At 44.7% G+C, this 13,317-nt stretch overlaps 1 protein-coding gene across 1 annotated transcript in view; it reads right to left on the reverse strand.

Moving 5' to 3' along the window:
* The window catches only part of npas1 (neuronal PAS domain protein 1), a 33,540-nt gene that overhangs the window by 10,149 nt on the left and 10,074 nt on the right, over nt 1-13,317 (reverse strand). Inside the window, exons 3-5 of the mRNA XM_061282049.1 lie at nt 11,434-11,672; nt 2,946-3,013; nt 1,098-1,187 (exon numbers count right to left, since the gene is read on the reverse strand). Of these exons, the coding sequence (XP_061138033.1) occupies nt 1,098-1,187; nt 2,946-3,013; nt 11,434-11,672 (397 nt within the window). The remainder of the gene's footprint in view (nt 1-1,097; nt 1,188-2,945; nt 3,014-11,433; nt 11,673-13,317) is intronic.

Below are 13,317 nucleotides of genomic sequence, written 5' to 3' on the forward strand. Positions count from 1 at the left end.
CTATTAAATAGATGAGTCAAAGTTTCCATGTTTTTACAAATGAACCAAATCCTGAACCTTGACAGCTTGCTGACAGGGTGGACATGATTGCTAATGCTAACGGATTTTATGAGCAAATTATTATTATTTTTTTGCTGTGGGTTAAAATACCCAATTGAAGATTTAAAAACAACAACTAGGATCATTTGTGAGGACCGGTCCGGCGAAAGTCGGACTTCATTGTTGACCAAAATCAAATGCCTCGAATAAAATCCTTTGCAGCGGTTACCATCTACAATTACAGAGAATATTCCAGCGCGGCTAAATCATATTAGACAGCCATGAGATAAAAGACAGGCAATGACCAGCGATGTTTCATCCCGTGCACGGGGCCGGCGTGTGATTACTGTACCCAAGATTAAGGGGAAAAATCAGTTTACTTAACATGGCCGCCTGCAGACCTTCAATCACAGCCAATTCCCACAATTAAAATGACTCTAATTTGCATCCATTATTGTCGCGCTCAGCTCATTTCCCCCTTTTTTTTCTCCCCCCTCTCCCTCTCCTTCCCGCTTTGAAACATTCCTCCCTTATCACACCTCAGCCCCCTCTCTCTCTCTCTCTCTTCCCCTCCCGACTGTCTCTATCTATCATGCCATCCCCCTTGGTGTTTTTCCCCCCTCCCTACAATCAATGTGGCTTTTAAGATGCCTATCGATTTGTTCCCCTAGACAGGCCCGGCGTGCTGGGGCGACATTTTGATTGCTGGGCCAGTAATTACTGTTATTATTTATGCATCTGGGCAAAATGGCAGGACTTAACATTCACAGTACAAGAGGCCACAGGCAATCAACAGAGGTGAGCACCTGGAGAGCCAGGGAGCTAAGGGGAGATGCTCGGAGAAGAGCGGCGGGTGTGCGTTGAGCCATCAAAGACACGCATGTTTTACACTTGGCTGATAATTAAAAAAAGCTATAAACGGTTCATGGTGTCAACCGATTCTATTTCGACGTATTCCAATGAAGAAGAAGAAGAAGAAAAAAAAAAACAAGCGAGGTTTCACATGAATGAAAGATTAATGAAGTTGACCGAATGAATGATGGTCGGGTTTACCTTACCTGCGAGAGTCCCAGGTAGATAGAAACTGTCTCTGAGATGTAAAGAAAACGTCCCTCCTGGCTGACCACAAACACGAAGCCGTCCAAAGACTGTGTACAGACACAACACATGCACCCACACAAACACACAAACACAGACAAATGAGACATCGAAATTAGAGCAATTAGTGCGTATTGAACAAATGGGCAAACAAACAACCTGTCACCCTTCGGCTCTTAATTCAAAAGTACACACACGTACACACGCAGCCTATATATGCAGAATATTTGATGCCACGATAATGCGTGTCAAATTTGCAGGCTGACATGACAAAAAGCGACACGGTCCCAACAAGTGGCTAAAACGTGTACATTTGCACACACACACGCACATTGAAAGATAAAGACTTGGAGTACTATATAGTGCACACACCAAAGCTGCTTCAATCAGATGTAATGAACTCACAACCAAAGCAGTACGCTGTATCTCTTAACACAGACACACACACAGACACACACACACACACACAGATACCTATGCAGACAGCAAGAGAGACACAGATAAAACCAGAGTCATTACAGTCTGCAGTGAGTCTAATGAGAAGTGAAAGGTATACAACCAGCCCATTAGAGAGGACTGCTTCAGAGAAAAATATTAATCGTCACAACAAGCTTCCACGTACACACGCACACGTACACACACACACACACGTACACACGGAGCAGGGCCACTTGGCTGTAAAGAATGATTGCTATTTTGGCGGGCTGGGTGCTTAAAGTGGCAGCGGTAATTTATGCAAGTGACACATCCAGTATGCAAATGTGCGGCCGCACGGGGTGCGGGGAGTCGCGCGTCGTGGCGAGGAGAAAACCAGCCGCCTGAATGTCGGAGAACTAAAGTGCAATTATCAGGCTATTACGGCCGGAGGACGGCTGGGGAGGAAAGAATCATACACTTTTTTTTCTTTCCTCTTCCGCAGCGTTAATTTGATTGCTATCAACGCCGCTCCCTAAGTCTCCCATCCCTCTTTAAAATGCCAGAGGAGAGCGGACGTGTGCTTCTTTATTTTTTTTCCACAAACTGTCTCACTTCTAAATTCCCAACCTGCTCCCACGCCTCCCTTATTCCATTCCCACCTTAATCCTGCAGTGCCCCCCCTTATCCCTCGCTGCTCGGCTCGCTATTCCGACCGGCGTCTATCAAACTCCGCCCCCTCCCTCTTGCAGCTCTGTTCACCTGTGCAAAACGGACACAGGTCAGCTAAGACCTTGTCCGATCTTCTGACGTTCACGGCTTGACTGTTGCGAAGATGTGTTGTTGGCTATTTTAGGAGCGGGTAAAATATGGCGAGAGGACTAATGATGCATTGACTTGAGAACTCCGCGGCAATAATGACTCGAAATCAATCAACTAGCATTCATGTGTTTTGGCGGAAAACTCAACAGGTGGCGGCTTTGCGTGGAAAAATAGGACTACAAATTAGATGGGTCATCTAAAAAGGCAGGATTGAAAAACCAAAAACATCCAACTTGCATTCCCCTGAATCAAGGTTGTATAAAACGATCTATTTTACAATTGACATATTCCATATTCACATTTTAAACCTTTTTTTTTTTTTAAAGTTCTTTTAGTATGATAGAGTGAGTTTTGTTGACCTGCTTGACATGTTTCAGCTCCTCACTCACTCTATCCTCCTAAAAGAAAGTTTCTTTAAATGATTTACCAAATTAAAGTCAGGATGAACATCCACCAAACATCTTAAACTCATTCCATGAGTGACCTGGCCTACTGTGTCCATTGAGAATAAACCTTGAGCTATAGGAAGGAAAACATCATTTATCAATCATGTCGAGTGTTGCGGCAGTTACCTGCAGGAGATGCGCCCCGAGGTGTTGTTCAAAGATGTCAGTGGCCAGAGAATGGGAAGACCGTCTCACTGGAGAAAGAGGGAAAAAAAAAAAGAGGGACACACAAGACATCATGAAGGCAAAGCGAAATCCAAGCTGGAAACTTAGTCACACTCCAGAGACGACACCGTGTTGTCTACCGAGGATCGACACGTTCAAATTGATTTTCTATATAAGCAATCATCCGATGTGACGACGGACGACGCACAACTCTTCGGAACTTTGAAATCGAACACGCTGTCGAGGATTGTCAGGGCACATTATTTCCATAAAAGTCAAATGAATAGTTTTAATTACCGACAAGTACATCACTCGAGAAAATTCATGTGAGAGCAGGAGTCATGTGTGAGTGGCATCAAGCGTCCCTGAAGACTCAGCGCATTTTCTCATAGTTAATTACGATACTGAAGGAATAGATAGCATTTCAAAAAAAAATTTCCCAAGGAAATGATTTCACGATAAGTCTGGTTTGTGTCATTGGAGGAGGAACAAAGCTTTTTTTCTATGAGTAAAAATAAAAGCAAGAATGGAAAGAAGCTCGACGTTGACAGAGCATATTGATCATTTGATATTCTGTTTTGATATTATCTGAAGGCTCATGCATACCGTAATTTTCGGACTATAAGTCGCACCGGAGTATAAGTCGCACCAGCCATAAAATGCTCAAAAAAGTGAAAAAAAAAAAGTCATTCCTGAGTATAAGTCGCCCCCCCACCCAAACTATGAAAAAAAACGCGACTTATAGTCCGGAAATTACGGTACTTTTGAAAATCCACGTAAAGCCAATCGACTTCTATCTTATGGAAAAATTAAATACCGATCCATCCATTAGTTTTTGTGATTCTGTGTTGCTCCACCATTTGTGTTCAAATATGTAAATTGCTAAAAAACAGTCGCAGCGGTGTTTTTGGTCCGCCTTAGTCTCCTGTTTGGCATCGTTTGTTAGCGTCAAGCTAACATGACTTAAATATGGCAAACGCTACGTGGTTGTTTGAAATACACGACGTGTCGCTAATTGTTGCTCCAGTTTGACCTCAAACTTGCACAGGGCTCACATTTCACATTTTTGCTTGCATTTAAAAGTGAAGAAGAAAAATCAAATGGCATTCAAGGCGCCGCAGAACCAAACACTCGCGTTGAAAAACAGACGAACAAAAACATTTCTAAATAATGAAACAAAAGAGAACATTTTGAAGAGCACATCGGGAAGCGCGCCAATCAATCTTTCAAACACACACACACGCTCGCAGTGTCTGCTTCGCCACTCTTAATGCATCCCAAACACAAGCTATCAGAGCTGCTCGCTGCCAAAGTGGTGCTGTTTACCGAGGCAATTACAATACAAATAGAGTTGGAGGTGGTTAGGCAGGCGCTTGCGGGGGGGGGGGGGGGTTATACATTGAGTAGAAGGGGGTGGAGGGGATGTGGGGGGGGCAGGTTGAAGATAGCTATGAGAAACGCAGCGAGGCTGAGGCGAGGAAAATGAGAAAACACTAAGCAAGGCGAGAGTAGTGATCACTTTCTTCCAAGGCGACGCCACGAGGGGCGCGAGGGGTCCTCTGTGACGTGCAAGATTAATTCACCAATCAGTCGTATTTACTGTTTTACGTTGGGGGGTGGGGAGGGGGGGGGGTACACCTGCGAGTGCGTGCGTGCGTGGAGACCCTATACGGGGAACTAATCGCACTCCAACAGGGCCGCTTTTGAACAGTCTTTCCTGTCTGTGAGTGTGTGCGCGCATGACTTTCGGAATCGTCGGACATCAGCGCGTGCACGCTATGTGTGTGTGTGTGTGTCACTGCAAGGCTGAAGGAAATCAATACACGTTATGACAGGAAAATGAAAGCGCTGCTCTGGGTTACAACTGAACACGAGGGGGAGGGGGGGGGGGAGCGGAACACACACGCACGCTCACACACACACACGCATATTTATATATTGGCCAGCTGCCTGGCTGTGATGTGAGTTCGGTGAATAGAAGAGGGAGGCATTCCATTAGAGTTATAGACGCACACACACACACACACACCTCAGGAATACACGCGGCAATGATTTCTCATGCACAGAACATACGGCATCCTAAAACGCACGCGCACACACACAAATACAGAGTTGCCGGACAAAGCCACAGTGGCATTGTGAGATTGGGGTCCCCCCTGTGTGACTGTGTGAATATAAATAAGGCAAGTCCATTCAGGGCTATGAAAGAGGGTCTGGTGCTGGGACCCTACTGCCTAGCCAGTCAGTGCCCGGAAGGGAAGGGATGGGCGGGGGGGGGTCTCACTCTATCTATATGTGTGTGCGAGTGGGGGGGGGGAGCAGCACCCATCATATCACAGCAATCTAAAAGGTCACACATAGCATATGTGTGTGTGCCTCATGCGTCAGATCCCAAGAGGAGTGAAGGTGATGGCGGGTGATCAGTAGTGCTGACTAGTGTCAACATGGCGGAGGAAACGCTTGAAGTGACATGAGGCTGGGGAGGGGGGAGGGAGGAGGGGGGTGGACTTGAGCGGAGGTGGTGGGGGTCTGATGGATGAGTTTAAACTCACACTCACAAATACACAGAGGGCCATTTATTAAAGACCGCCAGGGTACAATAGGGCAGCCAGGAAACCAAAACACTGGACATGCTGTGTGTTTGTGTGTGTGTGTGCACGATAATGCGCACATGTGAAGAGAGGCTCCCACAGCAGAGTCGGTATCTGACTCGGAGAACAAAGGTCCTTCTGTGGAGCAGTTGTGTGTGAACTTCTATTTTACGTGTGGCTAGTTGAGTCAATGAGTTTGATGATGAGCGGACCATCAACAAATTTAATAGGAACTTGCTCGATGAATGAAATCTTTTGACTGCGGGAAAAAAAAATTCTTCATTGTGGAATGCGACGAAGCGATTGTCATGAAGTAAATGAAATAAATACAAATATTTGGCCTATTTTTTTGTCAGAACGACTCAACGCTTTAGTAGTTGCCGATACTGATACCAAGCACCGATACTTTTGATATGTCTAAAAACATTACATATATAATAAAAATTCCAAAGCAAAGACTTCCCAATATAGCATTTTTGCTTACCTTTTTATATTTCCATACATAGCATCTTAATGGGCATCTATCAGACATGTTTTAATTGTCGATCGTAAAATGGCCACAGAATCCATACTGGTGTCAAGAGCCTCCACGAGTCCCTTAAATTAAGGCTACTATTGAGACCATCGCTCTAAAATATTTAACAGCATACTCAAAATTCATTTTACACTCTTACAGTGAACAAAATGAACCCAAATTAGGTGAAACAGCCCCGACGTTACCGACTAAGTCATCCAAGTGACGACTGAGCTTTTCATTTTTATTTCTGGGAAGAATGTGAAATGAAATTGAGCTCAAATTCAGTACCGTTTGGCCAAGCTCCAAAGCATTCGTCGCAGTACGCTTAAGTTTCCCGACAGGCTAAGATTTGAATGGACGACGTGTGAGCTCGTGTGATCTTTGCTCGTCGCTCTCCATCGCACCCGTGTTTGAACGGGCGTCTGGGACTCTGCTGCGAGGCTTAATTTCATTGTGGGAATAAGAAACAGCGGGACAGGGCGCCATCGCGCACGTTAATTATGCTCTGACTCGCAGGTCAATTCTTCGGGTCTCCCCGGCCGGCCGGCGCTCGGCGGGGAGAAAAGACAGAAATTTCATTTTAATGATTTTCATTATACGTCTGTCTAATACATAATTTAGTCCCAGTTAAGTTCATGACTAATGGCACGCGGGCGCACGTGAGCAGGCGCATAGGCGGGCACCTCCCCCACAGGGTCAACCTTTTTAACCCGTTGCCATGGGAACCAGATAACACTCTCCTCATCTGCGATTATCTCCCAAGTTCAGCGCCGGACGGCCTTTTCAAAACACGAGTCGGATCGCCCGCCAAGTTGTTTACTCGCATCCGATTGTGATGTTTCATCAGCCCGACGCTTGCAGATAAAGAAAGAGTGACCCTAATTGCCGCTTCCCCCCCCCCCCCCTACTGCCGGCGCAATTATCTTCTCCCTCCATCCCTCTGTCTCGGCGCCGTCATTCCCTCACTCTTTTCGCGGTCGAACATAATTTGAGTGCAATTAACTTGCCTTAAAAGCCCTGGCTGCTTTTAACGGCGTGAATTAGAGGGGTGGCAGATGCAAAGGGGGGGGGGGGGGGGTGACGACGGCGACGACAAGCAAGGGAGGGAGGGGGGAAAGGCGAGCGCGAGCAGAGTGAAAGTCAATGTCAGCGGCGCTCGGCGGGCGAGAGGTGTGTTTGACCTCACTAACAGAGACAGTAAAACACTTGAGGCCGGAGCCCACTTGTCATTGTTGGATACCTTGTAAACGATGGGAGGGGGCTCCCAAGCTGGCTCGCTCGCACCTGTTAAGCGCCACATTTGTAATGAGAGCCGGCAATCATGCGGCAAACGTGGAGACCTTTTCATTTGGATAGGAGGACAGATGCCCGCCCCGTTAAGTGTCTGCGCAGAAATGATTTTTTGACATACCGGAATTTTCGGACTATAAGTCGCGGTTTTTTTTCATAGTTTGGGTGGGGGGGGGCGACTTATACTCAGGAGCGACTTATATACATATATATGTTTTTTTTTCACTTTTTTGGGCATTTTATGGCTGGTGCGATTTATACTCCGGTGCGACTTATAGTCCGAAAATTACGGTATTTGAATTTTGGTCATTGTTGCGCAATTTGTTGTTTCATCCTATTTCGCCTTTAGGACCACGCCAAGGAGAGGTTCAATGGTTCATCGATAACGAATTGATAATCGTCTAGTTGTCGATGAATAGTTTAGAGTATTTGTTTAAGTTAATACTCAAGTAAATAAGCATCCATATAGGTTTGACACATTTTACCCAAACTGTACTGGGATTAAAAACAAAAAAACATGGCCAATTAAGGACATGCACGTCATTATTTTGTAGTGGAGTTGTTTTTCAACTGCAAAAATCCCTCTAGAAAATATTGCCACATGCAATAATAGTCAGAAGAAAATGATAAAACAGCAACATCAGGCTTCAAACGCGTGTTAGACAATATTATGCAAATGAGCTCTCCATAGACCCATGCTATAAAATAGAGGAATCCATCAGTGTCAACATGTAGACTAAAGATCAGCAGCATGTCAATAGAAAGGAAGACATTTTGTGAGTAGAATGAGATGAGCTTAGGTGAATTTTAGTCAGAAGACAGACACAATTTCTTTTCTTTCCTATCGTCCATTCAAAAATCGAAATGGATCCATTTCTGTTATTGTTGCTTCCAGTGCAAAAGCTATGATTACCATTTGCAGGAATAATCACAATAAAAATGTCTCACAAATTTCGAGAAGGTCTTGGAATCATCTCCTTAAAATGCGCAAGTGCACTTGGCACATGTTGAAGACAACTGTTGCCAGGGAATGGACGAAGAAAGAGACAAATAAGACGGAATCAGAATGAACGCCTTCCTTCCTTCCTTCCTTCCTTCCTTCTTTCCTTCCTTCCTTCCTTCCTTCCTTCCTTCCTTCCTTCCTTCCTTCCTTCCTTCCTTCCTTCCTTCCTTCCTTCCTTCCTTCCTTCCTTCCTTCCTTCCTTCCTTCCTTCCTTCCTTCCTTCCTTCCTTCCATCCTTCCTTCCTTGCTCCCCCCCACCACATGGCCCGCTCTCTCAATCTCGCTCCCGCTCTCCCTCTGTGAAGGTCATGCAATTGATTTTGCTCTGTCTATTCATTTTTCAAGACTGGCTTTGAAACGTGGGAAGCAGACAAAAGCCACAGCGGCCCCTCCCCTCTCTTCCTCCAGACTCTTTCCTTCCTTCCTCCCTTCCTTCCTTCCTTCCTTCCTGCATCTCGCCCATCCCAAAACCCGGGGGGGGGGGGGGGACTGTGGAGGAATGTGACCACCCTCCCTGACCACTCTCCCTCTTGGTACCTTTCTTTCTTTCTCCTCTTTTCTCCATTTGTTCCTTCCCATCGTTCTTCTCCTCCATTCACGCCTCCTCCGGCCACATTCCGCTTACGGAATTGAAGTCATGCATCACACTTAAAACTTGGCCAATGCATTGTGGGTAGACACGTTCAACCTGATGTCCAAATTAGCATTGCCAACTAGTTATTCAATTGCATTTCCATCTTCAATCTTCCTGATAGTCATTTTCAAAGATATGTCGTGCAGCTGAAGCCAGGATTGCTTCAATCTTGACGAATTGTGCGCGCTTTCATGTTGCCATCTCAGATTAGCGAGCCACCTTTTATTGGCTAACGTTCCAAAGCTGCCCCGCCCCCTTGTCTGCACACTGACTTAACACAAACAAACGTTTAATTGTATTTACTAGCGTGGCCACCTGCTACCTAGAATCTAAAGGCCCAGTCATTTTGGCATCATCCTAGCTAGCCTGTTTCTCACGAGGATTTAGGATTTGAATTTGGGGAATATTTTCCAAATTCAATCGAAAGTAAAGAGTGCTGGCTTTTAAAATGCAACATAATAACCTCCCCCACCTTAATATATTTCAACCATTTTCACTCAAATGATTTCAAATGTTAATGCAATGAAACATGAAAAGTTTTATGATTTTAAATGTAAGTGAAATTTGAGTTTGACGAGTTTGAACAAACCCATTTTAAAATGTTCAACATGAAGCCTGGTCAACTCTATTTGAAAGCAATTAGTTATTAATATCAATTATCCTTTTTATGAATGAACTAATATTATATTTTGCATAACATGACATGAACTCTCCTGTTTTTTTTCCCCCCCAGGCAAAACAACGACAGGATTCTAACATTTACCATCTGAATACACTGATGACCTTTAACAAGACAACAAGCAACCAAAACAACAAAGCAACGCATTTTTAATAAGCCTACCTGCCATTTAATTTTCGTGTCATTTTTCCACAAAGTCATGATAGCTTCAGCTTGAACGACAAACGCAGTTGCTAAACAACAACAACAAAGATCAGGTCTACTCAACGCCTGGTCATGAAAACTTTTAAGCTAATGTCCGTTACTCTAATTTAATAAAAAGAAAAAAGTTTGTCTTGAACATACAAAGTGTGAATACCGTATTTTTCCATGTATAATGCGCCCCCATGTATAATACGCACCCTAAAAATGGCATGTTGATGCTGGAAAAAAGCCTGTACCCATGTATAATACGCACCCAAATTTTGACTCCTACTTAAGTCCGTGAACGTAAAATTATTTCAGAAAAAAGATCATCTTTGGGAACAACCGGATGTTATTCTGCCGGTCAGTATCACTGCGCATGAGCTAGCATACTCAATAGCGAAGAAATGTTTCGGATTTGTGCAGGGTACATTGTGACAGCATACGAGCAGGTGATCTAGCAAGCGTCTGATACGAGAGCATTGTGTTCGTATGGAGCGTGTTTGAAGTGAACAGCAGAGAAGAAATGGCGGCCTCCGTATCATATCCGGATTTAAAAAGAAATAAATAAATCAATTTCTTTTTTTTTACCCATGTATAATGCGCACCCCAGATTTTAGGGCAATAAATGAGTTAAATTTTGCGCATTATACATGGAAAAAAACGGTAATAAAAAGAAAAAAGTTCTTCTTGAACATACAAAGTGTGAATAGTTTGCTTTGGACTGTGAAGAAAGTGCAAATAAATGCAACGCGGGCACAAAGGTAAGTCTTTCCTCAAAGTGTCCTTTCCCGGACCGGCCGATCAATCCTTTGAGCCTCGAGAGCCCCTTTAACACAGCCATTGTATTGACACAAGCATCCATACCCGACCAAACTTATTACACTATTAAAGCCATTATGTCTTATCTGGAACACACAATGCTCTTCTTGTGCTAGGATCACTCACACACACACACGGGCACACACAGCAACAAACATGCATGCAATTAGCATTCCGTTTTCCTATTCATTTTTTGCCGCCGTTTAAAAATTAGACCCAAAAAAAAAAAGCCTAATCACACACACAGACACGCACCAAAACACGCACCTCTAATTGTATTGTATCTGCGTGGTTTCCCCTCAGTAATACTAGCAATTAGACAGGCTGTGTAATTACACTGTCCTTGTTATACAGTTAATTCCTGTAATTACAAAATGCGCCAATAGTTTCCCCGTTCTTTGTGCGCCGTGCAGACAGGAGGATAGAAGGACGCCTATGGAAAGTCGGCGTGATTAAAATGCATATGCACGTACGTGTTTTGCAGGCTTGTGAATGAGCAAGTGTGTGTGTGTGTGTGTGTGTGTGTGTGCTCAAATGCAAAACACTGTTCATGTTGTAGGCTAAAAGACAGCTGAAAATGATCTCGGCCGGCCCCAATAAAATTCTTTTGTGTTTGGGGGCAGAAGAAAAACTTTGTCACAGTCATCGTTTACAACATTGGCAACACAGTGGCCATCTATGAAATGCGACCAAGAAGAAGCTGGAACCCGAACAAACGACTGTCGCTCACCTTTGCTGCAGTTGCTGTCTCCCTCCAGCAGGGAGATCCAGGGCGGGTCCCCCTGACTGGCAAAGGAGCGCATGTGCAGGTAGCTGATGGTCAACCGGATGACCGAGGCTTTGTCCAGCTGGCTGGTGATGGCGCCGGGCAAGGGCAGCATCTTGGCCAGCTCGAAGAACTCAAAGTTCTCCTTCCCGCGTCTCGACCGGGCGGCATTGCGCGACTTCTCTTTGCGCAGGTTTTGCAGACTACACAGGTAGGAAAATGGAAGATAGAGATCAGACGATATAGAGGATATCTACACCCCTGTTAAAAATGACCATTGTAACTTTTGCAAAAAAACAGTGCTTGCAAAATTGTGCACACCCTCTTCTAGCTGAGGATGTGGTTATGTTTAGACGTAACCAATCACATTGTAACTTATCAAGTGATTTGTGAAGGCAGTGGAAACCCATTGTTTGTCCTAGTTAAGTAAGTTAATCATTGGATTCTTTTCTTCAGTCAACTGAGTAGTTCCGTTTATATGTCACATTGGTTTCTGATTCAATAATTCAACTAAGGATTCATTTTTTTAAATCAATGAACTGGAGTTAGTTGATTTTGTATGAAAAATGCTAAACCGGCGATGCCATTCGTTGAAAGAACATTTTTTTAAAAACGTATGTATACCGTAAATTCCGGACTATAAGCCGCGACTTTTTTCCAAAATTTCGAACCCTGCGGCTTATAGTCAGGTGCGGCTTAAATGAGGATTTTTTTTTCGTGATTTTTGTGATGACTTGATCACTTTTATACACTGCGGTATCTTGAAGGAAAAAACAACAACAAAAATACTATTTTGAAACACTACTATGGCTGCTGCTTATTCTGGCTGTGTTGCTTGTGACTATGATGAGCTTTAGTAGGAATGCACGCTAGGTGACCTGCGTCAAAGGGCTCTAAACCCTTCGTCACAGGCAGTGTTTAGAAAGACATGTTAAAGTATGTTATTAAAACTTGAAAAAGGCTTTCTGTGAACGGTCTTTCCTTGTAAAAAGACGCGTGTGCACGTGCGGCTTATAGTCCGGTGCGGCTTATATAAGAAAAAAAACTAAAATATCCCCCAATTTTAGCTGGTGCGGCTTATAGTCCGGAATTTACGGTAATTGACAAGAGATAAAATGGTGATGAAAACGGTACAGCTAAGTCACTGGGAAAAATGGCACACATCAAAAACTTCAAAGTAAGGTTCTGACCCAAATCTCCCCCCCTAAAAAAGTCGGTGCTCGGCTGAAAACACACGTGCTGACCACCTGTTGATGCGCTCGGTCGGGATAAACGAGACGTGCCTGGGCGTCAATCCGAAAGCTCATCTCGTAAATACACGGAATGGTAATGGCCCTGCTGCAATTGAAGTGAAACAATCTGTATTGTGACCCATCTCCAGCAGATTGGCCTGGTAATTACAGGCAAACTCCCTTCTTCTGTCGACCACAGCGCAGTCCTAATAATGCCATTTGCTTCCAAATCCATAGGTGCGCACACACACACACACACACACGCATATATCCCTCCCACTCTGCCTCGCTCTCATCTGGTCCCGGGCTTGTGAGCCGGCCGGGGCCTTGATTGAGGGATCAATAGGAGAAGGAGGGGCGCAGTGACAGAAAGGGCGAGGGGGGTGTTGGAGGGGCCGGGCTCAGGTAGCCTGTCTCTCTGATTGGGTATTGACTCTCCTCAATGGGGCCTGAGCGCTGGAATTATGTTGTCACCGCCACTTCACAATTTGTGTCGCCGCTGTGCACCAGAGGGGGGGAAGTGTGCACGGGGAGCTTTCGTCCCTCGCTAGTGTTGATTCTTATCCCCCCGAAAGCGTGCACGCTCGGCACATTGTGTTTGTTTGTCTGGCAATAA

The sequence above is a fragment of the Syngnathus typhle genome, linkage group LG6 (assembly GCF_033458585.1).
Source record: "Syngnathus typhle isolate RoL2023-S1 ecotype Sweden linkage group LG6, RoL_Styp_1.0, whole genome shotgun sequence".
In the NCBI taxonomy this organism is placed as follows: Eukaryota; Metazoa; Chordata; class Actinopteri; order Syngnathiformes; family Syngnathidae; genus Syngnathus; species Syngnathus typhle.